At 32.5% G+C, this 27,791-nt stretch overlaps 1 protein-coding gene across 1 annotated transcript; it reads left to right on the top strand.

Annotated features, from left to right (window-relative positions):
* The first annotated feature begins 256 nt into the window (after nucleotides 1-256).
* LOC127721330 (zinc finger protein OZF-like) lies at nucleotides 257-27,791 on the top strand. Its single transcript, XM_052228082.1, has 2 exons — nucleotides 257-332; nucleotides 25,027-27,791. Exon 2 carries the CDS (start codon nucleotides 25,083-25,085, stop codon nucleotides 26,427-26,429), a length of 1,347 nt encoding a protein of 448 aa, XP_052084042.1. The 5' UTR covers nucleotides 257-332; nucleotides 25,027-25,082; the 3' UTR covers nucleotides 26,430-27,791.

Below are 27,791 nucleotides of genomic sequence, written 5' to 3' on the forward strand. Positions count from 1 at the left end.
GGTACCCTCACGTTAGCTTTTTAGAAAAGCTATTACTTTTATTAATTAAAGTGTTGGTAAATATGAATACTATGGTCTAAGTTAACATTACCAGAATTAGACTCAGTACTTTTACATTATTAATTTATTAGTATTTTGTTTTGTTGGTGAATTATCTATTAACCTATCTATATATGATACATAATTTTGGTGGCATTGGTCAAGACTTTTTTGTGTAACCCGCGTTCCATATATTTATATTTATATATTCGTGGTTATCGACCTTTGATTTGCTGAATGACAAAGCGTTCAAATTAGATATTCTGTATTTGATATTAATGATAGAGATACTGGTAAGTAGACAACTGTATTTTATAAAGGTTGTCATTTTTTACGAAATGAATTGCAAAATATCTGTATTCTACAAACAAAGTACTGTGTAACAATGGACAAATTAGATACTGATAACTAATTACCTCCCCTGGAAACTCAGAAAACTGAAGCTCTATTTTATATTTGCACATTCTTTGTGCAACACTTCTGATTATAATTTCAAAGGAAATGTTCTGGTGCACGTAGGCTAGTAATAATGCCAAAAAATTACTTAATTCAGAATTACCAAAAAAGGTTATTATTTTCCTGGCTTGATAGAGGATTTTTTTGTCAATCACGATTCACAGAAAATAAATTTCCATGATCACGGATCACGAAAATATAAAAAAAAAATAAATCTGTAGGAAAACGGATCACGATAGCGAAAATGCGCCGATCACGAAGAACGAAAATAACCCATCAGGCCCCTCATATAAGGCTGAAGTCCACAGTCACTTTTTTCTATCCATGGTAAGATCTACTATCCATGTAATATATAGAGATAGTAGATCTTGCCATGGATAGAAAACAAGTGCCTGTGGGCTAGTTCAAAAATTATTGTGACGTCTTGAAAGGCTATTTTAACAACGTCGTATGACAGTCAGTCAGGGGTACTAATTGTACAAGTACATTTTATTTACTTGAAGAAGTAATTATAATATACTTATATACAAATGATATAAGTAAATTTGTTCGATACTTATACAAGTGTATTTTATTTACTTCTATAAGTAAATTATTTTTTGGCCAAGACTACATTTGTAGTTAATATGTCCCTTAGACATTGTTAGACATTCAAATTTTTTTACTTATACAAGTAAAAAAGTCATCCTATTTTCTTTTCTTGAATTCTTAGAACTTCTTTGCTCTAACAGAATTTTGAATTGTCTGTCCTTTGCAGATGTCTTTACTATTCATTTAAATGTAAAAAGTAAAATCACAAAAATACTGAACTCCGAGGAAAATTCAAAAAGGAAAGTCCCCAATCAAATGGCAAAATCAAAAGTTCGAAACACATCAAACGAAAGGATAACAACTGTCATATTCCTGACTTGGTACAGGCATTTTCTTATATATAGAAAATGGTGGATTGAACCTGGTTTTAAAGCTAGCTTAATTTCATGGACAATGAAAATCTCATTGCGTGAACCCCTGAGGGTTCACGCATATTTATTAGTTAGAAATATAGTCTATGGAGGAATATTCGGAATCCTAATTATTGTTCATTCGGAACATTTATATTTCTTATCTGTATTAGCTTCCTGCAATTAAGAGCACCTCCATACGGATCATTTAAGACATATAAAACTTGGCAATAAAGAACTTTACACGGATCGCTTAACCGCACTTATATGTTATATGGTAATAAAAGATATAGTTGATAACCTATATAGAAAAAAAATAGAAATAGATTCCCATACGTATAATTCTTAAAGAATAACAATGATTCAAAACATGGACACATGTACCTCAGTCTTTCAAAAATTCATTAAATTAATCTAGAAATAATTAATGAGGCATCGAGTAATGCTCAACTAGTAGGAGACATATATTAATGTTCCTTACAACTGATCATCAATAAGTGTAACTCTCATTGAGAGATTAAATGATCTAATATAAAACCATTTTTGTAGAGGCATAACTTTTAAGTTCAAGATACAAAAAATGTCATTAATAAAACACACGAGGTAAAAAGGGAATTCATTCTTCTTGCCTATGATCATGATGATGAAACGTAAATGTACACAAATATGATCATTGATAATTTAAAAGAAACAGTTATCAATGCAGAAGAATTAATTGACACAAAAGAATATCCTTTAAAGATTCTCAACAAAAAAGATTAAACTGCATTTGTTTAATTAATTCTAAGAAACAATAAATTTGAGTTTAATGGAAAGTTATACAAACAAGTTATAGGAGTGCCCCCTCCATAGGTGGTATATTTTCACCATCATGCACATATCTGCATCTGTCTGTCCTATTAATAAATATCTTAGATAAGTTCAAATGGAAAGAAAACATCAAATAAGTATTATAACACTGTCAATATAGAGATGACGGTTTTATGGTCTTCACATGCAAAATAGAGCAAGTAGAAGATTTCTTTAACATCGTGAACAAAATTTCCCCTATACTTAAGTTCACATATGAGGTAGTAGTTGGGAGACTTTTGAAAAGGGACCCATACTTAAAAAGTTAACTTTAAGCAAAAAATCCCAAAACACTGTTAAATTTCTGAATTATAGGCAACAAACATAAGTTATCAAAAACAGTGTAAAGTTTTGAGATTTATTACGTATGTTAATTTAAGGAACCGCATTTCATAATAATCGATTATCCTGCGACTGATATGACTATATAATATTTGGTAAACTATGCTTGCCAATGAGAGAACTTTTCAATAAACATGGCGTTGAATGTTGAGTCTTAGCAAAGCAAGCTAAATAAATGACATCAAATTGACCAGTGTTGTACAAGATTTAAATCAATGGCAATATTTTTCTACAAAAAAAACAACCGAAAAACAGACACGATAATAAGCAAACAAAAAAACAGGCTCCGGATTTGGACAGGTATATTAAGTATACATGTATAAGCAGCAAATGGAATGTATTAGCTGGATCCAAACCCATTTCTAAGGTGGAACGGGATTTTACGGCACAAAATAAAATGGTAAGCAAGTAGATTTTGTCTTATTTGGTAGGAATAAAACTTTCACATTTTATGAAACAAAATATCGTACTTGCTCTGAAATATGAATTTTAAAAAGAAAAATATATAAAATTACTGAGGGATTCTAGTTGAAATATTACCTTTACCAATAAACACCCTAGAAGTGTCATCCATTGGTAGTAGTTTGACCTTTCACACTGGTAAAAATGAAAGGTAACACCATCCAGAAATGAACTATTGAAATTAAAACATTCCTTATCTCCCTACTTTATATTTAACACCACTCTCAACATGCCATAATTGTCCTGATTTACAATAAAAAGAAAATATTATCCTCCACACACATGGTAATGAAAATACTGAGATATAATTTACAATTCAGTTGAAATAATAATTACAAATGTAGCATAAAAGTTCTAAGGTTCACGTATTGACTTTTTTTTTAAAAAAGCAACTTGTTTGTCTGTTATCTTTAGAACACTGCTCATTTACAAGCCCCCAAGGAGCAATTTTTGAAGGCCTTATGCAAATACTTAAGATCTTTGCTCAATCAGTTTCTTTGTTGAATTAATGAGATGAAACATTGAACTCTTATCAAAAATTATGAGCTAACCTGAGGTATGATACTTAAACAAGTGATTTTTATGTCATTACCCTAGATTTAGTAGAAGGTCATCGCCTGACATGACCCAGTCATCCTATCAACACAGATGTTGGATCTGATAATTTTAGCAACATAATTAGTCCCTGGATCATTAGTATTCTATATTTAAAGCTACAATAAAATTAAATCACTTAGTCTAGTGATTAATTTGTACTACTTAAATAGGTGATTATTAAAGAAAGACTCTTACTTCCAACCTTTATGGACATAATGTTACTTGAATCAGTGATTTAGAAAATCACTCATTTAAGTAAGTCCCCTGACTGTACAAGTGGTACCCCTGACTGACAATGTATGAAGGCGCCACAAAAAAAAATTAAAATAGCCTGTCAAGACGTCATAATTATTTGGACTAAGGACAGGCCAGGCTATAGGAGGAGTAGTCCAAATAATTATGACATTACGGAAGGGGTCACAGCAAAAAGTTAAAATAGCCTTTCAACATGTTCAAGACTTCATAATTATTTGGACTACCCCTCCTATAGCCTGGCCTGTCCTTAGTCCAAATAATTATGAGGGCTTACCAGCCAGTCAAGGTCATGAAAGGGGCAGCCCGATGGCAGCCCGATATTCCGACACCCCAGTAGTTCGACACCTCATTGGTCCGACACCACAATAGTCTGACACCCCATTAGTCGGACACCCAAATAGTTCGACACCCCATTAGTCCGACACCCCAATAGTCCGACATCCTATTGGTTCGTCACCTAATACATGTACATGTAGTTCGACATTCCATTAGTCTTACATCGAAATGTTTAAAAAAAATGTATTTATTTTTATATTAGAAAGCCAAATAAAAGGCTTGTTCAATATTAAGAAGAGGACAATGTCCTTCCTTGGAAGAGGTGGTGATGTAATCTAGGTTGATGTATTAGCACTAAAGTAGCAGAATTTCACCGCCACTAACTAAAAGCACAAAATATTGTCTTCAGTCTCGACGAATTACTTAATAAATACCTCTCGATACAGTATCTCATGTACAAAATGTACAGGGTTCGTGTTGCTAAGTCTTTAGCTTTCTATGTTGTGTCATCTGTACTTTTATTTGTCTATTTGTCTTTTTATATTTGCCATGGTGTTGTCATATTGTTTTTCGATCTATGAGTTTGACTGTCCCTCTGGTATCTTTCGTCCCTCTTTTAAAAATGACGCAGTAAGATAATAATTGAACCAATGAAGCTTTGCAGTGTACACGATTATATGAGTGAATATGACTTGAGTGAATAAGACGGTCACGTCTTTCTGGTATTAATCTAGCGACAAAAAGTAATAACGGTGTTGTAACTCAACTAAAACTTCTAATTTAATATTTTTTTTGAAAAGGGGAGCTAAAATGTAACAGTAAAATGCCATTAGTTGAAGAAGAAAACCAGTTTAGTTTGTATATATGGGCACCAATATTCAAGAAAGAGTGAAATTAGGACAGATCATTCTGTTTTTCAAATAGTGGGTAAGCTGGTTCAATGATTATCTCTCTTCCAAATAATACTCTTCAGTTTTTGACGCGTTCGCCGCACAGGAACTTGGTATGCAGATCAACATTTTTATGCCCCAGCCATTAAGCGAAGGGGGTATTAAGCATCCGTACGTCCACCCCGTTCGTTCGTCTGTACGTCCGTCCCTAAATTGGTTTCCGTTCTCTAACTTTAGCTTGCCCTAACCAAATGTTATGAATCTTATACCCAAAGCATATTACCATCATGACCGTAAAACACAGATCAAGTTGGAATACGGTTGGCATCACTTTTATTGTTCTCTAGATTTGTCCCTTTATAATGTCATATGCAAGAGGGGCCATCATCTGTGTCCCATGGACGCATTCTCCATTTATTTAAAGCAGGCATCAATATTTCGTAGTTTTCTAGCAATGTGTAGTTTACTATCCACATTGGTATACTGAAAAACCCTAAAGGCACCTAAGTCATCATTTCGAATAGCCTACCCTTCATTAAAAATATTTCCATGTGACTGTATACCTTATAAAGGCATTCATTTACTTCCTAAATGTTTCTTCGATCAGAAGAATGTATATTGATATCCTGATCAACATGATCAAAGACTACCTTACTCAGCTATTGTTTCAATCAGCATGATCAGGTCAAAAAATTCAAATTTCCCGACAAAAGCAAAGTAACTGGCAAACATGTTGTTTTTCAAAAACATAGATACAATGGGAGATACATCTGTCATTACATCCAGTGGCATATATTTCATGCATGTTCAGGATAAGAACTAATTAACAATAAATCCAGTAATACATGTACATGTAATAGGGGTCGACCAGAATGAAGAGCAATAATATGAAGCAGTTATATTCACTGTATTCTGTAAGTCCATTCATACGGCAATTTTGAATTGAGTTTAACAACCGTAATAAAGCATTCAATAAAGAACCAAATATAATCGAATGTTCAATTTCATTATGGATATTTTGATTTTCATTATATTTTATAAAGTTTCGAATTTTAAATTCAAGTTCCGTGGAGATGGAAACCAACATGCTTGGATAATATAAGTTTTTGTTTGTATGTTAATGAAATCTTTTTAGTTTGACAGTTTCAGAGATTATATTACAGCTCTGTACATTTTCTTTAAGACAAGAGACTGTTCTTTAAATTTCAAATTTTCCTCACCCCAAGGATGACTTGTGTATAAAAATATGTTAACTTTTGGGGTTTTTTTTCGATAAAGTAAACCCTTGCCAAGTGGGGTGTCCTTTGGTTATGCTGGATGTATATAATTGCAGCCACGTTCGATCTGAAAAAAAGAAAATTACAACCTATCCCTCGTGTAGAGAGAGTGGCACTTTCTCTGCACTTTAAGAAACCTTGCAACAATATGATAGGTCCGTAGGTGGTACCAACACTTGTTTAACTATATTTGTTCCTCCTAACAGAAGTTCTTCTGGAAACTTTGTTATAAACATGATAAACAATCCTATAATATCTGCTCCTCTTGGAATAAATATTATATATACCTTTTATTTCATCCGGAACAAGCCTAAGTAACGTAATATTTTTTCCAGTGAAAATAATATTCCATATTTAGAACATATATTATAAAGGAAGGTCTATTCCATGACAGTCTGTTGCCAGGTCAAATTTCTATGCCTATCCAATATACCCTTATTTTCCCATTTGTTTGTTTGAAGTAGATTTTCAATTACAGCTTGTGTCAGACCAATTGGTTGTCGGACTATTGGGGTGTCGGACTAATGGGGTGTTCATTCCTGATTCATGTGTTCATATAATTTATAAGATGTCTTATAAAGAAAATTATATAAGACATCTTAAAATTATATGAGACATCTTATAAACTTTATGAGATATCTTATAAACTATATAACATATCTTATAAACTATATAAGATATCTATCTTTTACAATATTAGTTACATAGTGTGCTAGTGACCTAATACGATATATATCATATATACATGTATCGTATTAGGCCACTAGCACACTATGTAACGATAAATGTCTCTTAAAGTTTATAAGATATCTTATAAAGAAAATTATATGAGATATCTTATAAACTATATAAGATATCTAAATTATAAACCATATAAGACAGTCAGGGGTACTACTTGTACAAGTAATTTTGATTTACTTGAAGAAGTAAATATTAATATACTTATATAAGTAAATTTGTAGGATACTTGTACAAGTGTATTTTATTTACTTGTATAGGTAAAAAAAAATTATGCTTAGTTATGTCCCTTAGACATTCAGATTTTTTTACTTATACAAGTAAAAAAGTCATCCTATCTTCTTTTCTTGAATTCTTAGGACTTCTTTGCTCTAATAGAATTTTTGATTGTCTGTCCTTTGCAGATGTCTTTACTAATCATTTAAGTGTAATTTCATGGACACTAAAAATCTCATTTGTCTGTTATCTTCGGAACACTGCTCATTTACAAGTCCCCAAGGGGCAATTTTTAAAGGCCTTGCTCAAATACTTAAGATCTTTGTGCAATCAGTTTCTTTGTTGAATTAATGAGATGAAACATTGAACTCTAATAAAAAAATATGAGCTAACCTGAGAAGAATTGTTAAAGGCATGTTTTTACATCTCAAAACTTGAGAATTTTTGTGGGATTGTAAAAAAATTTCACTTATACAAGTAAATTTTTGAGAAAATTAAAGGGAGAGATTATTCAAACATTATAATTAACTTATATAAGTTTATTTTGTTTACTTCTTCAAGTAAATAAAGATTACTTGTACAAGTAGTACCCCTGACTGTAGGATATCTCATAATTATATATATATATAAACCATATAAAATATCTCATAAACTATATTAGATATCTTTGAACTATATGAGATATCTTATAACATGTATAAAGTGTATTAACAGTCAGGGGAATTACTGAAATAAGTGATTTATAAAAAATCACTTATTTAAGTAGCAAATTTGAAATTTTGTAACAACAGATTGGGATTTTGTAGTTTTACCAAAATTTTAAACATATAGGTTTAGGTTATATCTTATTAGTAGTAAAATTGGAAAAAATGAACCTTTTTCTTCTTTTAAATAGCAAGGTTTATGCCTTTGCTGCAATAATTTAGCTGTAAATTCTATATTTGTTGAAAAAAAATTATAATAATGAAGGCTTACATAATGAACTGATACTTTCTTATCAGATTTTTCCCAGCAGTGGGAGTAATTTTCATAAGCGGTTCCAGGGGGGCCCTGGGGGGCCAGGGTCCCCCCCCCCCCTTTCGTGGGAAAAATTTGGTTGATTATCATGATTATATAGGGAATCACTGAAGCATGACTGGAGCAGGCCCCCCTTATGAAAAGTTCTGGATCCGCCACTGATTTTCCTGTAAAATTCAAGGCTTCGATCGTCTTACAGATTATGTAATAAAATTTTACTGTTCGTGATAAAAATTTCATTGTTTGGGGGTTATTAAAATAATAATACTTAAAGAAGTGATTTTTTGGAAGATAGAGGTATGATACTTAAACAAGTAATTTTCATGTCATTATCCCAGTTTCAGTATAAGGTCATCACCTGACATGATCGGTCATCCTATCAACACAGATTCTGATAATTTTAGCAACATAATTAGCCCCTGGATCATTAGTATCTATCTATACTATTAAACGAGAAGACCTCATTTTGTGTGTCGCTTCTCTTCCTTCCACAATTAATTAATCATCATGCCTTTGTGTCCTATAGGTACCATGTATAGTCACATTTGTCATCCTCGCTTATGATTATTCCGTTTGGGTCATTTTGGGAGAAAAACGATAATAAAGGCGTCCGGATATTGTTTTGTCATCGGTTGGACTTTTAAGTAATAGACTTCACTTCCGTTTAGGACGGTTTAAATTACACATAGTTTTCATGAGGGTCGTAATGGGGTACTTTCATGACGAATAACGGTAAAAGTTCTTGCCAAATGACGTTAACGGTAATTTTTGGTGTATGACGATAACATGTACACTTTCTTTTAGACGATAAAAACATCGACTGATTTTGACAAATCACGTTAATTTTTTCCCAAAAATGACGCGTACGGTAACTATAATTATTTAAGACCTCTGACGAATAACGATAAGGATTTTTTGACGAATCACGGTAAAATTTTAACCAATTTGACGCTAACGGTAGCCAAAATGACTGTTTGACGCCTGAAGTTAAAGGGCATTACTACCCTCTTTCATAGGTGCTTCGGGGACAGGACATATTTTTTTTGCTTTATCTGTATACCATGAACATACATATACTATAAATATAGTGTACATTGTATTTGCTATTTACTATCAATTCCAAGTTTACCATCATAAAATCTTTTACAGAAATTCACCCTACAACAGCTTTCATACTTTCAACCAAGCTCTAAATGCCCGCGATTCCGCGAGTGTGTTCTAGTTGTATATTTAAAGCTACAATCAAATTAAACCACTTAGTCTAGTGATTTATTTGTACTACTTAAATAGGCGATTATTAAAGAAAGACAGCTCTTACTTCCAACATTTGTGGACAAAATGTTACTTGAATCAATGATTTAAAAATCAGATTAGATATTTTGAAGTTAAAATAAATAGTAAAATGGCGTGCCATAAAGAAACACTGTTTCTAGTGTAGGTGTCAACAATTTGTTATAGTTTATGATTACATGTAGGTCAGTTTAGGGGAAATCACTAAAGGTAAATCAATAATATGTGTTTGATTGATTGGTGTTTAACACCACTCTCAACACTATTGTGCTATTTTGTGGCGTTCACTTTTTATTGATGGAGGAAGCTGGAGTGCTAGGAGAAAACCACGACCTTCGTTAGGAAAAATGAAAATCTTCCTCAATAATTAAGATAGGAGTCGAGTGCACCTGCCCCGTGTGGGATTCGAACTCACAACCTCAGTGTTGACAGGCTAGTGATACAGTAGTTCAACTACTTAGACCACTTGTCCACTGACGCCCCTCAATTATATGTGGTATGCAGTTGCCATGATTGACATATCAGGGCCGTAACTACATTGATGCCTCCCCTACTGAAAATGTAAAGTGGGATTTCACTGTAAATACCAGTGGATTTCCATCAGAGCTCCATTGGAATACCACTGTATTACCACTGGGAAATTTGGTCGGGATTTTCATTGGACATTCATTGTTTTCCATTGGGATATCAGTGGAATATCCAGTGGGATTCCGGTGAATACTCGAGTGGAATACAGTGGAAATTCCATTGGAATACCAGTGAAAACTTCGTTGGCATACCATTGTTTTCCCACTGGACATTTATTGTTTTCAACTGGGATACCAGTGGTAATTCCATTGGAAATTGTAACAATCAACCAAAGAAAACCAGTGATATTTCAATGGAATTTGACAATTCCACTGAAATGTTAGATATCATTTTGCATGCACTGCTTATTTTTGAATGAAATAATAAGATAACTTGAAATAAGACAACCATTTTAATGCACGTCAACAATTAAAGAAATTACAACAGTTTATACATTATCCACATTTAAGACCTTTTAAACTAAAAGATCAACCTCTTTAAAATATTAATGTTGATAAATTATTGGTAACTTTTGGTCCTCTTGAAATCTTTCAAAAATGGTTCTTTTTGTAATTTTATTGGGGTGTAAAAGTGTTGACCGAAGCACATTTTGTATTCTGGAATGTGCGCACGATCAACACTTTTACAATTTAACCCTATAAAATTACTAAAAGAAGCATCCAATTCTTAAAATTACATTTCTATGCTAGGGTTATGGAAAATCAATTTCTATCATTTATTTCTTTAATTAACCTGTGCACTTTATTGTGATGGCACGTGTCATCATGAATGTTACACTTCATTGGAATATGAAGGTTAATTTCAGTATGACGCGCAAGCGTTGTTATCCAATCAAAATAACGGATTCTTCTGAAACATACATGTAATGTAATTATATCAAATTGTTTTCACAGCGATTGTTTTTCAAGAATTCAGCAAGTTCTGTTCACCCTCTGACGTCGCCCCTGTTTTTTCGGGATCCATGTTTCTCATTTATTTTTAGTTTTCAGTGTTGATTGTCTATTGTTTGTCGTTATGTGTCTTATATCTGTTCCCAGGGTTGTCTTTTGTTCATTTCATTTGTAAATTAGTAATTTTGTTTTAAACTTGAGTTTCATTAGCTCACCTGGCCCAAAGGGCCAAGTGAGCTTTTCTCATCACTTGGCGTCCGTCGTCCGTCGTCGTCCATCGTCGTTAGCTTTTTACAAAAATCTTCTCCTCTGAAACCACTGGGCCAAATTTAACCAAACTTGGCCACAATCATCATTAGGGTATCTAGTTTAAAAAATGTGTCCAATGACCCTGCCAACCAACCAAGATGGCCGCCATGGCTAAAAATATAACATTGAGGTAAAATGTAGATTTTGGCTTATATCTCTGAAACCAAAGTATTTAGAGTCAATCTGACATAGGGTGAAACTGATTATCAGGTCAAGATCTATCTGCCCTGAAATTTTCAGACAAATCTGACAACCTGTTGTTGGGTTGCTGCCCCTGAATTGGTAATTTTAAGGAAATTTTGCAGTTTTTGGTTATTATCTTGAATATTATTATAGATAGAGATAAACTGTAAACAGCAATAATGTTCAGCAAAGTAAGATCTACAAATAAGTTGTCATGACCAAAATTGTCAGTCGACCCCTTTAGGAGTTATTGCCCTTAATAGTCAATTTTTAACAATTTTTTGTAAATTTTTGTAATCTTTTACAAAAATCTTCTTCTCTGAAACTACCGAGACAAATTTAACCATACTTGGCCATAATCATTATTAGGGTATTTAGTTTAAAAAATTTGTCCGATGACCCCCGCCTTCCAACCATCATGGCCGACTTGGTTAAAAATAGAACATAGGGGTAAAATGCAGTTTTTGGTTTATATCTCTGAAACTAAAGCATTTAGAGCAAATCTGACAGGTGGCAAAAATGTTCATCAGATTAAGATTTATCTGCCCTGAAATTTTCAGACAAATCCGACAACTCTTTGTTGGGTTGCTGCCCCTGCGTTAGTAATTTTTTACAAAAATTTTGCAGTTTTTTGTTATTATCTTAGATATCATTATAATATCTAATATCTAATACTATTAATTATGATTTTAACCTTATTTTACATGATTTCCAAAGCATCAGTAAATACAGGTGAGCGACACAGGCTCTTGAGAGCCTCTAGTTATATTAAAGGACCTTTTGTCTAATTTTAAAAACTACTTTAAATTGTAAAAATATTTGAAATTAGGCTAGCTCTCGCCTTTTTGTTCTGAGGCGGCGTTACGCAAACACCAATCAATCAATCGATCTTGATGACTATGGCTTCAGTTGTCTAATATTCCTTGTTGTGAACGTAAATTCTCTGCTTTGCGTAGACTGTTGAAAACATGACATTCAACATCCACGAATTCCTATCAATTAAATGTCATTAATATAATGATTATTTATTTATGTAAGAGTAATAATACTCTATGGGCTATTTGCCCTAATCTATATAATAAAATTTGGAACTGCTTACATCAATCCCTAAGACTTGGGAAAGATCTACGATGACAAGTGAACATGGTTTGGCAATGTTACATGCCCACCGATGTCCAGATATTGTTCGAGAAAATGTTTTGAGAAGATACGATGCTACCGGACATAGAAAAATTTGTCGTTTTTTCAAGGAAAATTAAACTTTATATTAAAGAATACAAAACTGGCTCTCTTTTCTGTAAATAAAACTAAAAAGCTGAAATGGGTTAAATTAAAGTGAGACAACCCAATCTCCCGGAATCAAATCTTTTAAAAAGAAAATAATGTATTGCCATATGACCTATTACATTGAAGGACTAAACTTGCATTGAGCCGTGTTCAGACCCTTAACTAGAAAATAAAGGGATATGGAGTAAATGTCCATGGGACAAAATCGCACACAATACATAGAAAAAATACAAATTATCAATGAACAGGGCTTTTATTCGACATAAAGCGGTACTTAAAGTATACAAAATATTACACCAAAGTATAAACACAATACAAGACCAGAACAGACAGATCCGACATTAATCAGCCGGTTAACATATTAAAACTGCACAAAAATGTAGCAATGAGGTCTAAGAACTGAGTCTACCCTGAGTGTACCTTTTTATCCCAGTTAGGAACTACATCAACATGTAATTGAAATATGTTATAAAAACTGAATTCACATAGTTATATCAATGATAATCAGCCCCTTCTTAACTTAATTTGAAAAAACATAATTGACAGGTATTATACGTTTTTCTGCAAGCCAAAACTCAATAACAAAAAATAATTTTGCTTTATCCTACATATCGGTCTTTTGATGTTGTCCCTAAAAACTAAAAAGTCTTACACTGAATCTATATATTTTGCTTTGAGTCCAGTACCGGTATATTGTCGAAAAAATAATTAAAACAAAACTTGCGTTTTAGTTAAAGGAAGGGTCTGGGAAACGCTGAGAATGCACGATTTTGCATCATTTTTTCCAGAGCTTCCCAGACCCCTCGCTGAAACATTTTTCGCTTCGCTCCGCTCGCCGAATATATTTCGCCTCACTTTTAAAAGAGGCTAGTTACGGCCCTGCATATAACTTATATCATCGGAGATTATTTGCACAAAGTTTCAAGAATTCTCAAGTTCACAATAAAAAGTAAAATAGTAAAGATTTATTTTAACAAATAACAAACGTATGTTACTATAGATTTAGAACATTTAAGGAATAACGAGTAGACAACTCATGAAGTATCTGTAATATCACATGGATGTTATTTTCTCTGAATAACTTCATTGAACTTATTTATAAAAAGTAATATATATATATATACCCTTGACTGGTTTACGTGTTAAAGTTTGTAATTAGGTCAGTTTAAGGGGGACAACTGATGCTAAGTCTGTGATATTTGGTCTGCAATTGTATAAGTATTGGCTCATCTCATTCCCATGATGATTGTTTGGCCCTGCACCCTCAGTCATGGTCTATTGATTTTGAAATTTATCTTCAGTTTACTTTGTTAAAGTTTTTTTTCATTTGGTCAGTTTAACATGTTTAAGGAAAACCACTCATAATAAGTCAATGATATTTGGTATGCAATTTTTTAGCATTAGCATATATCTTGTATCCAGAGAAAGTATTAGACCCTCTACCTTCATTCATGGTTTATTGACTTAGAAATGTTTGCATAGACAGTAGAAAGACAAAGGCTATGGAGTATCCATCCATGACACTAAATCAGTACATGCACTGACAGGGGTTAAAAAATCCACTAGCCCGACGCCCGGGACAAGACTTTTACACTTCGGGCAATTAAAACTTGTAACCGAATATGCCCGACGGACTAGTAACAAACAATTCTTGGCATTTCCAAAATAGTAAGTGGAAAATCCCCTCATCACTATTCTATCTTAGCCAATCAGATTCAATTACGTACGTCATCCGGGATTCCAAGAATTTGAACCGATTTTGTACATTTTTTTAAAAATAGAACAACTAACTCTGGGTGGACCGGTATCATGTATTGATCGCAATTCACGTACTTTCAATATCAATTTCTCAGTACAGGGGGTATTGTACATTGCTTATGCCGAGATTTTCAATTAATGGTACTTGGGTGTTTGAATTCTTGGCTAATTGGTGATTATGCTTAATGGTTTTATGACAGCTATTGACAGGTGATAAAAAGTAATTAGGTGTAAAGTGATTAAGAAGAGGATTAAAAAAATGGCTTATGATCTTTGTCCTTTGTTTGCATGTTTATACTGGCATAAAGCCTGATTTTTCATCTGAAAAAAACCTGGTATAAACAGGAAACAAATGTACTACATGACATCTGGTTTTGAGTATATTTATCCCAGAATGAGAATATGCGTACTTATATGAAGCGGGACCTAACACGCTGATACCTTTTTAGTTTACCTTCGGATATATACATCAATAAGTCTATTTATTATTTTTAATCGAAATATTTAATTTACATTATTTCCATAACCTACAACTCATATTATTAAATATTGTTATAAGGTTACGAAACGTTTCAATTACAAAATGAACTAGAGTTACGAATCGACTAGTTACGAAACGACCAGGTTACGAAACGACCTGCACCCTTGGGTGTATGATGTAATGATCGATATTGACCTGTCTTGTCGGACAGCTGTTAATTTGAGCTTGAAACCATGCATACAAATTATTTCTAAACATTTTAGTACGGCCACCACAGGAACTTTGTCAGTTTTAAAACGAAAAACGGTAGATGAAGGGGGTAATGAGGCTGAAAATTTATCCCAAAAAATGCCAAATACGACCAGGAAAAGCGGAAAAAAACATTTATGGAAGTGTCTGCGCGTACCCGTATGCGGGTACGAATAGTCAAATTGCCATTCATAGGCTACGCGTACCCACATCCGGTTTTATAATAAAATGCCATCGGATCGGGAATGAAACGTGAAATATATACGGAAATTATCGATAATATGGGGATTTCGTGTAGAACGAGTGAAGAGTATGAAAAATAATATTTTCAAATTGTATTTATAAGATAATGATACATAATAAACATTTCAAATTAAATGCACACTGATGGAAAATGAAACTGTACAGTCCCTGTAAAAGAAGAACATGATAAAAATTAATACTATTATAAAATGTAAAATAAAATGCAAATTTAAAGAATAAAATTTTACTGATTTTGAAAAATACCCATATGAGATTTAAAAATAATCTTTTAGTAAAATGTAAAACAGAAACTGAAATTTTAAAATATCTTAAAGAACTAAAATTAAAGCTTGGGTGTCTATATAAAAAATAGAGAAGCAAGTAATAATGTCAAATTAAACCAATTAATATAAAAGATTCATGTAGCTAATTAAGATTTGGAACAAATTTTACGTATCCAATATGGTTGTTTTGGCACATATTAGTAAATAAATCAAAGTCTGAGGGAAAACCCACTTCTGTTGACAAACTTCCTACAAAAAAGATGAATATGAATACCTATTGTATGTCACCGAATGTGCAACAGATGCAAATACCACAGTCTAGTATGCAGTCTAGTATGCAGCTATTCAATCAAAGATCTCCAGAATTTTATACTGGCACTACTTCAAGCCCTTTCCCTAATATGATGCAACCTGTTATGCAATCTACTATGAATCAAGGTACCGATACTCAGGGAAAACTAGAGGCCCTCGTACTTAAAGTAGATCAGATTTTTGAAAAACTCACAACCCTTGATAAAGTTAATGAAAAACTATGTAGATTTGAATCAAGTATGAATAACCTCTTCAAAAATGTTGATAAAGTTTCTAAACGAATGGACGATGTGGAAAAAAGCATGGAATTTGTCAACGAACAGTTTGAAATAAGTAAAACAAATCATACTACACTCACCTCTTCAGTCTCATAGTTACAAGCTGAATATAATGATATGTCACTTGATGTTGATAATTTAAAATCTGATCTCAGTAACCTACATGATAAACACTTAGATCTGCAAACAAGATCTATGAGGGAAAATTTGGTGTTTACTGGACTACCCCTGACCAATGATACAGAGGATACGGAGGACATAATCAAACAATTCATGAGAAATGAGATGAAAATGGATTCAGTGGTTGAGTTTCATAGGGCACACAGATTTGGAAAGGAATCTTTTGTAAAAGACAGTCAAAATCAAATTTGTACACTACTAGACCGATAGTTTGTCGTTTCAAAAGTTCAAAGACAGGGAGCTAGTACGATACGCAGCTTCAGCGTTGAAAGGGACCCGTTTCGGAGTGAATGAACTATATCCAAAAGAAATAAATGACAGGAGAAAGTTACTGTGGCCCTACTTCAAAGAAGCCAAAAGTCAAAAACGGAAAGTTCACCTAAAAAAAGATCGGTTATTTATTGACGGGGCTGAATTCATCCCACCCGACAGAATCGACGAGGCAAGAATGGAGACAAATGAAAGACAATTATATATTGGACGAGGGGCACGCCCGAAAACTACCACCTATGGTCCAAATAACCAAACAAGAAACACTGGTCGAGACCCCCGTAAATTGTAAACCCAAAGTTAAAGAGGTCAAGGAGGATTAAAGGACAGCTATTGTCAACCGAAGTACTCGAGTGGAACAGATTTTCACCGTAGTAAAAGTGTTAATACTATTCACACTGACTTTACTTATAAAGAAAACAATAAATTACAATTATTGATACTAAATGTATGTGGTTTAAAATCCAAACTTGTATATCCAGAATTTAGAAATTTATTACAAGACCATGATATTGTTTGTTTCTCAGAGACCAAATTAGATAACTTAGATGATATATCTTTGGAAAACTTCACTTTTTATTGTAAAAATAGAAAAACATTCTCAAATTATAGATCAGGTGGTTTAGCTTTTGGCCATAAAAGTGTTTTTAAAAATTATATCACTCCGATAGATACAAATTGTCCTTTTGTCTTTTGGTTTAAAATTTGTAAGAAATTAGTACAGCTACCACAAGATCTAATATGTGGTGTGATCTATATTCCACCTATTAATACATTATATACAGCAGATGAAGCTATATCTGAGATAGAGATAGAATTGCATAATATGTATAAAGATTCACAATATGTCTGCTTATTTGGCGATTTTAATAGCCGAACTGGTACCTTAGCTGATTATTATGATAAGGATGATTTTGATGATACATTTGTGAATGAATTGATTGATTTTAATGAGTTCTCTGAAATAGGCATTTTAGACGACCTTGGTATACCGAGGAAAAGAAACTCTCAAGATCAAACAGTAAATACATATGGCAGAAAACTTATTAGTTTTTGTAAAAATAATAACATATTTATATTGAACGGTCGATTTTTATCTGACAAAGTTGGTAAGCCAACAAGTCGTAACTTAAGCGTAGTTGACTACGTATTGGGCTCTGCAAATATGTTTCACAAAATTGTTGATTTTGAAATTATGCAATTTAGCAATTTATATTCGGATATTCATACGCCAATCTTTTTACAACTAGATTGCAATGTAAAATCGGACATGCTAAAAGTAAATACATGTATTAGAAATAATGACAAGTACATAGGTAAATGGAAACATGAAAAGAGTACTGATTTTACAAGTAACATAAACAGAGATGAGGTTGATGAATTATTGTCACATATCTTAGAAATACATGATGATATTAGTCAAGTGGATCAAAGTAGTGTAAATGAAATTGTTACCAATGTTACTAAGATTTTGCTTGATTCAGCAGAAAAAACTTTTGGTGTATTTACGAAAGATTGTAGTAATTCAAAAGAAGATTATAACAATAAAGAATGGCTTAATCACGATTGTAAAAATAGTAGAAAAGATTATAGAAAGTCATTAAGATTGTATAAACATTATGGGTCTAATATTTTCAAAGTTAGACTACGAAATAGTGAAAAAATATATTAAAAAACTATGGATGATCGCATTCGTCTCTTTAATCATGATTTGAAGAAGAAAATGAAAGCATTACGTAAGAAAAATCCACGTGATTTTTGGAAAATTTTCAATAAGTTTAAACGTACAGTGAATAATGACATTGATATCAAACAGTTTTATTATTTTTTTAAAGAATTGAATAAAGATAATCTTAATAAAGCGAATATTGAACTAGATAACAATTTTGATACTGATTGATCAAATTATTTCTTGAATAAAACAATAACAAGAGACGAGGTTATCAAAGGTATACAAAGTGTTAAAAATAATAAGTCACCTGGTGACGACTTAATAATAAATGAATATATTTTATCATCTTCTGAATTGATGTTAGATATATATGTATATATGTTCAATTTAATTTTCGATACAGGTTTCTTACCTGAAATATGGCTTTTAGGAAATGTTATTCCAGTGTTTAAAAACAAAGGTAGTAAAAGGGAACCGAAAAACTATCGGCCAATAACGTTACTATCCAGTTTAGGTAAAATATTTACTTCCATTTTAAGCAATAGACTTTGTGATTATTTAGATGAGTTTTTAATTTTACAAGAAAACCAAGCAGGTTTTAGACCAGGATACAGCACAAATGATCATATTTTTGCTCTTTATGCCTTTTTTGAACTCTTGAAATTAAAGAAGAAAAAGTTTTATTGTGCGTTTATTGATTTTCAGTGAGATTTTGATTCTATTCAAAGAAATCTCCTTTTATTTAAACTTTTTAACAATAATATTAACGGAAAGTTTTTCCGAATTATACAAAATATGTATAAAGATATAAAATCCCGTATTGTCTTCAATAATGAGAAATCTGACTTCTTCCCTTGTAAAATTGGTGTACGACAAGGTGAAAATTTATCTCCTGCTTTGTTTTCTGTATATCTGAATGATTTACAAGCATTTTTAGAAGAGTTAGATACAAAAGGATTACAGTCAATAAGTGCAGACCTAGAAAATGAACTAGATGTGTATCTGAAGATTTTCTTATTGTTATATGCTGATGACACTGTTTTATTAGCGGATAGTAACACTGAATTACAAAATATGTTAAACAAATTTGCCCTATATTGTAACAAATGGCAACTTAAGGTAAATGTTGATAAAACAAAAGTTCTTGTTTTTGCTAATGGTAGAATTCCACAAAATTTGAATTTCTCTATTAATGATACTGAAATTGAGATTGTTAAAAATTATAAATATTTAGGAATATTTTTTTCAAAAAGTGGTTCATTTTTACAAACTAGAAAATATTTCAGAGACCAAGGAATAAAGGCTATGTATTCTCTCTTGAAGAAGAGTAGAATTAATAATTTATCTATTGAATGTCAACTAGATCTCTTTGATAAGGCTGTTGTACCTATTTTGTTATGTGGGTCAGAGATTTGGGGTTTTGAAAACTTTGACTTATTAGAGCGGGTGCACCTAAAATTTTGCAAACTCATTTTACATTTAAAGCAATCAACCCAAGACTGTATAGTTTATGCTGAACTAGGCAGATTCCCAATACTTCTTTATGCAAAAGTTCGTATGATAAATTTTTGGGACAGAATTATAAACGGTAAAGAGTGTAAAATTTCTCATGTTCTTTATAAATTATTACTTATAAATTTAAATAACTATGGTTTTGAAAGTAAATGTTTGATTTATATAAAAAATGTTTTAGATAATTGTGGAATGTCTAATATTTGGAATATGCAGTTTGCTGACAAATGGGTATCAAAAAGTGTGGAACAAAAACTTAAAGATCAGTTCACACAATTATGTTTGTCACATATAGATAGCTTACCTAAATGCCTATGTTATAGAATTTTTAAGACTAATTTGAAATTTGAGAATTATCTCAACATATTGCCTAATAATTTATTATTTGTATACTGCAAATTTAGATGTGGAAGTCACCGGTTACCAATTGAGACGGGAAGATGGCGAGGCTTGTCACGAAACGACAGACTTTGTCATCTCTGCGATTCAAGTGGTATTGGTGACGAATATCATTACATCACGACTTGTAAATCTTTGGATGTAGAGAGAAAGAAATTTTTACCTGAATATTGCTGTAAAAATCCAAATACATACAAATTTAATGGTTTATTTAATTCAGACAATACTATCATTTTAGAAAAATTATGTAAGTTTATAAAAATAATACAGGTGAAAGTCAGTCCTCCAAGTTTAGTTACGTTTGTTCACACATGTGCATGCTTATATATACATATATGTAATTGTAGATATATATTTTCTCTGTAACTATGACATGTAGTTTTGTGAGAATAAAGTTCATATTTCAACCCTGCACATTTCAAATGTTACCAGTCCAAACAACAATCACAGGCCAAAGAGTCCTGATCGTGTAGGTTTTTTTGACATTTGATAGATATCCATTCGCATGATTCTCTTCTTTCGTTGATCCGAATTTTAAGTTGCTTCCACGCTTCAAAGGTAAAATATTTTTTGATGCGCTGAAGGTTTACATTTTTGTCAAATATTTTGTTATTTATTAACGAAGCATCTAGAAGATTATTGGCATCGGCCTTTGTTTTATCAGAAATAATTTTTGTGTTTCCAGTTCTTCTTTTCTCTGCAGCTGCAGTTGACTCCGAGTTTCTTTTATACACTTGTATAAAATTAATCGACTGATAGTTCTGAACAAATTGTTCCAATTCTTGATAACTTTGAAATGTCTTCCCCACATGTATATCACTCTCTTACATTTTAAGAATATTTATTAACTGAGAAAAACTGTTCACTTACCTATATATAAATATTCATAAAAATTCTGAGTAGTTTTAATCAATTTATTCACTAATTGCGACAAATTCCGTATATATTTCACGTTTCATTCCCGATCCGATGGCATTTTATTAAAAAACCGGATGTGGGTACGCGTAGCCTATGGAATGGCCATTTGACTATTCGTACCCGGATGCGGGTACGCGCAGACACTGCCAACATTTATAGTGTCATGGACAGAAAGATTCCCCATGGGCAAGGTCGACTGTTACTGATGATAAACAAGAGATGATGTTTTGTGAATATTGCCGTTATTTTCTCGATCTCGCTGATAAAAAGTCTGCTTTGTATGTGGGAACAACAAATATACGAATTGAACCACTGGTTTAACATGACAATATCAATGAACATGTTTTCTGTGCCCGAAAATATTTAACAACCCATAGTACAAGGGATATCCAAAAAGATGTCTTGAGATCCTTGTTATAATTAATAAAACAAAAATTTATTTGATTTATTTTATCAAATACCGTGTATAATGCCGCATTCAAAACAAGGGACACCCACTCTAAATTTGAAAGGTATACTCGGGCTAGCAGGTCAGTTTTGATGGGCTAGCAGCTCTTTCAACAGGGCTAGTAAAATCCTGCTACCAATAAGTCCTGGGCTAGTGAGCTGTAACAAATTTTTTTAACCCCTGGGCACAGCAAAAAACACACAAAAAGCAAATGAACAGCGCTTTTATTGCTGTTCTTCATCTCAAAGTCACAGTGAGGCCTCCAACAAGGAGAAAAAAATACTCTCAACTTACTGCAAGTTTAAGAGGCCTCTAGTACCATTTGAACGGAATTCTTTGCAAAATAATTCGGATACATATAGACTTTGTAAGATGTAACAGATTTAGAGGGTTTTTCAGGGGGCCAAACCCCCCCCCCCTTTTGTGTGAAAAATTGGTTGATTATATAGGGAATCACTGAAGCATGACTAGAGCTTGCCCTCTCTTAACCAGTCAGTGGGCCCCCTCTTGTTAAAAGTTTGTGTTTATGTCAGTTTAAGGGGAATTGCTTATGATAAGTCAATGATATTTGGTATGCAAATGATGCAGTTGTATTAGCATTGGCATATCTTATTTCCAGGGAAATTATTAGGCCCTGAGTGTACCTTCACTCTTAGTTCATTGACTTTGAATATTTTGCTTATTTTACATGTTCTAGTATTACTATTTTAACTTCAACATTTGCATTTCACTATCAAAATTACAAAAATGTGAGATATATCTCTGTGTCAACAGTTTATTATATAAGGTATTCATTGAACATGTTGAAAAGTACTAACTATACAAATGGAAAAGAAACCGTCGTATTCATTGAATATATGTATGATTTGTATTGAACATGTTGAAAAGTACTACCTACAAATGGAAAAGAAACAGTCAGCATGAAAGATAATGAAATCACAACAGTCAGTGCTGGAGTATACATGTAACCTTAATTAGTATTGGAATAGATATAGGAAGATGTGGTATGAGTGCCAATGAGACAACTCTCCGTGCAAGTTACAATTTATAAAAGTAAACCATTATAGGTCAAGGTACGGCCTTCCAACACGGAACATTGGCTCACACCGAACAGCAAGCTATAAAGGGCCCCAAAAAATCACTAGTGTAAAACAATTCAAATGGAAAAACAAACGGTCTAATCTATATAAAAACTGTCGGTCTGTCTGTCTGTCCATCTGTCAGTCGGGCAAATCAGTTTTCCAGACTTTTTTTTCTTCATGCTTGAAGATATTGATTTGATATTTGGTTTATTGATTTATCATGACAAGTTACAGGTCAAGTTCAATTTTCACGATTTTAGCTTTTCTCTTAGTTCACCCGTACAGAAATTGCTAACAAAAGCACATACGTTTCACATGTGAAGCACATGAGATGCAAATAAGAATTGTATGCAAATCAGATTGCTCACATGTGCAGTTTGGTAGTTCATATGTGCCCAAAAAAATCTAAACATAATGCTCATATATGTGCAATTCAAACCTCAGGTGAGCTTTTATCATCTATCTTAGTTTTATGTTAGTTTTGTACTTTGAAAAGTTTGTATATTCTTCTAACCATTTAAAACTAACGTAGATCATTGCTCATATGAGCTTTTTCAAAATGACATGCCCAGTCATGTACGTCCTGTAAATTCAAATTCAAAGCATCAATTTGGAGGGAGATGGAGATGAAAAATTTTAAGCCATATTTTGTGCTATTTGAACTTGATGGCATTGTTGGAATCTGATAAAACCAGTGTGGCTGTTGTTAATTATTTGTAAGTTATCATTTCTATTTCATCATGTTCATTTTTGTTTCAGATTCTGAAATACATTACAATTTTAAGTCCTTTATGGGAGTATGCATGTTGCTTCAAATAAGTACTACATGTATATAGATAATTCCTGTTTTAAACTTTCTGAAATACAGTACTTAATCAAAGACATTCATTATGTACTAAACTTGAAATTAAGTCCCTGCACTAGTTTTATAATGTAATGTAATGTAATGTTTTTAGTCATTATTGTTTGAATAACAAAAAAGACAAAATAATATGAAAACCACAACTGACAGTAATAAAAATGATAAAGAATAACACTTAACATGATGTGTCATTTATTGTATTTTCAATTATTTAAGATTTTCATTTAAATTTGAAAAATTATCCTCTTTTTTTTTTTATCTTTAGACACAATTTAATCATCATCATCTGGAAATAATTAGATACCAAAATCAAATGGGTCAACTAATATTCACGTGTGCAACATGTTATCGAGCAGCTGCTCATATGAGCAATCTGATAAAATGCACATGTGAAACAAAAGCTCATATGAGCATTTGCAAGTGAGGTTATTAACATTCAAATTAGGTTAGTTTCATATGTGCATTTTTTTTGCTCACAAAATGCTCACCTAATTTGCATGTTAAAAACCTCATGTGCAATCATGTTAGTTTCTAACGTGAGCATCTTATGTGCAACATGTTAGTACCGTTTGGTAAGGGCAGTTAAAGCTCTTTCCAAAGAATTAAATTTTTGATGAAATATTTATTAATTAGTAGATATCTGTTCAAAGGGAAATAACTCATTTTTTAAAAGACAAAATGACATTTTGGATTTTTTTCCTTTTCTTTGGTAAATTGTTTGAAGAATTTAGTGGTAGGTTTGTTTGTCATTCTTGAAGATATTGATTTGATAATTAGTATATAGTTTTATCATGACAAGTTACAGATCAAGTTGGAATTTTGTTCCAGTCTGATAATTTTATGCAGAGTTACGGTCTTTGGACATAGAAAATTCAATTAAATAATCAGTTTTCAACAGTTTTTTTCGTCATGCTTGAAGATTTTGACTTGATATTTTATGTAGTTTACACAAAAACAAGTTATAGATCAAGTTAGAATTTTGTTCTATTACAATGAGATTGTAACCGGTCATGCTGGTAGGGGACTATGTATTGCCATGCAATACTCACAGAATGCTTGTTTTTCTCTGAAAATCGCTGATGTTCCAAAGATAAATTTAGACATGTTAGATATTTGATAAACATGATAAAGAATACATGCCTTTAACTAATTTCATAATTATCTTCTCTTTATCAGACTCAAGGAAATTTAGAGAAAACAACAGCGGACAAAAAAGGAGAGAAAGAAATATAATGTCTTACAGCAAGGATGCTTTAAGTTCCAAAAATGTCTCCACTGACCAGACTACAGGTCAGTTAATTCAAGAACACATCATTTTTCCTGATGGAGGAAGCAGTTATACATGTGAAGTGTGTTGTAAAGAAATGACGAGTAAAGCAAAGTTGGAGGAACATATCATAACGCATACTTCAATGTTAGAGGAACATACGAGAACCCATGCTGCAAGGTTAGAGGAACATATGACAGAATCAGAGGAACGTATGACAACATACACTGCAAGATTAGAGGAACATATGAGAACACAAAATGCAGAGGTTGAGGAATACATGTATATGAGAACATATAATGCAGAATCAGAGGAGCATATGACAACCCATACTTTAGAATCAGAGGAACATATAAGAACATATACTACAGAGTTAGAAGAACACATGACAACACATAATGCAGAGATTGAGGAACATATGAGAACATATAATGCAGAGTTAGAGGAACAGATCAGAGCATATGCAGTGGAGTTAGAGGAAAATATGAGAACAGATACTGAGAAGTTAGAGGAACAAATGAGAACACATACTGAAAGGTTAGAGGAATTTATGAGAACACATACTGGAAATAAGCATCATGAATTCGATATGACTGATAAAGAATTTAGTCAGAAAGGGCACTTGCAGACACAAATAAACCAACACAAGGGTGATAGACCATTTAAATGTGATGTGTGTTCTAAAACGTTTGGTCAAAATGTGAATTTACAGGCACACTTAAGTATACACACTGGTGATAAACCATATGAATGTAGTGTATGTGGAAAAGATTTCAGTCGTATTTCGAACTTGCAAAGACACATGAGAGTACATACCTCTGATAAACCTTATAAATGTGATGTATGTAGTAAAGGGTTTAGTACGAATCAGAACTTACAGACTCACATAAAAATACACACTGATGTTAAACCATATACATGTGATATATGTGGTACAGGGTATAATAGCGACCAGAGCTTGCATAAACACATGAAAACACATACAGGTGATAAACGTCACAAATGTGAAATATGTGGACTAGGGTTTAGTAACAGTTCACACTTAAAGAGACACTTTAGAACACATTCTGGTTATAAACCTTATGAATGTGGTGTATGCGATAAAAGGTTCAATCAAATTCCAAACTTGAAGAGACATATCAGAACACACACTGGTGATAAACCTTTTAACTGTGAGATCTGTGGTAATAGATTTAGTCACAAGAACAGCTTACAGATACACATGAGAACACATAGTATGATACTGGTGTTTGAACAAAAAGATTCGACAGTCGCAGCTACAAACGTACAGAATTCCCAGCATGCCCAGTAAGATATTTAGTCAAAGACCCCAGTGACAGCATGTAATTATATAAGGAATGGTATATATGTACGTGTATGTGTGGTGAAGTAGTGTGTTACTGTGCTTAGCTAGAAACATGATCATTTTAATGGTACTGTTTTACTGAAAACTGTAATGTATGTACATGGTGGGTTTCTGATAAAGTCCTCCACTTACATTGATACAAGAAAAATAAACTCCACATTCCTTATACACCTTTCTTGGAAATAATTCAGTCAGATAAGTCATTTTTTTAAATTCTAGTGACAAGTGTATATACACAGTTAAACCTTATAAATGTGGTACATGTGCTAAAGTGTTCAAAATGGTTGAGTGAAAAAAACTGTAAATGATAAAACACATACTGGACTTGAAGCTTATAACTATAATGAACAATGATGAACATGGTTAAAGATTAAGTGAGGACAGTCATGTCAGTACCTCCATGGATATATCGAAACACACCAGAAATAAAGTTCATATATGTGATGTACATGGTAAACAACAGCATGAACAGTGTCTGAACACATGATACACATTAGAACACATGCTGTAAATAATTTATGAATGGGATGAACATAGTTAACATGGTTAAAGGGTTAAGTGACGACAGTGCCTGCCATGGACAATTAAGAACACATACCAGGAATATAGTTCATATAATTTGATTAACATACATGACAGAATCATGATAATGAAGAGTTGAGTGACAACAGTGTTTGTCTTGTACACAATTCACATTCCATTAGAACACATACAAAACATGAAAAATCATATATGTGATGAACAAAGTAGAATACATACAGGAAATAAGGTTTGTTGTTGTGATGAACATCAGTGTATCCCAAACTCTGTCTGACTGACAAAATGTCATACAAAAAATCATTCAGTCAGACAGAACTTTTAAGAAATTTATTTTTAGGTCAGACAAATCCCTAAAACAGTTTTGCACAGACTACAAACCTGGGAAGGGGTTGTGTCACAACAGTGTTTGTCTTAAACACATTAGAACACATACCAAAAAATAAAGTTTATTATTATGATGAACGTGGGAAAGGGTTGTGTCTTAAACACATTAGAACACATGATGGAAATAAGGTTTATTGTTGTGATAAACAAGGGATAGGTTGTGTCACAACAGTGTTTGTCTTAAACACATTAGAACAAATTCCAAAAAATAAAGTTTATTATTGTGATGAACGTGGGAAAGGGTTGTGTCACAACAGTGTCTGTCTTAAACACATTAGAACACATGCTGGAAATAAGGTTAATTCTTGTGATGATCATTGGAAAGGTTGTATATCTTCAACATTTTATAACACATTTCAGAAATGAATTTCATTTATGTAAAAA

Source organism: Mytilus californianus, unplaced genomic scaffold (genome assembly GCF_021869535.1).
Source record: "Mytilus californianus isolate M0D057914Y unplaced genomic scaffold, xbMytCali1.0.p SCAF_12, whole genome shotgun sequence".
NCBI classification, from domain to species: Eukaryota; Metazoa; Mollusca; class Bivalvia; order Mytilida; family Mytilidae; genus Mytilus; species Mytilus californianus.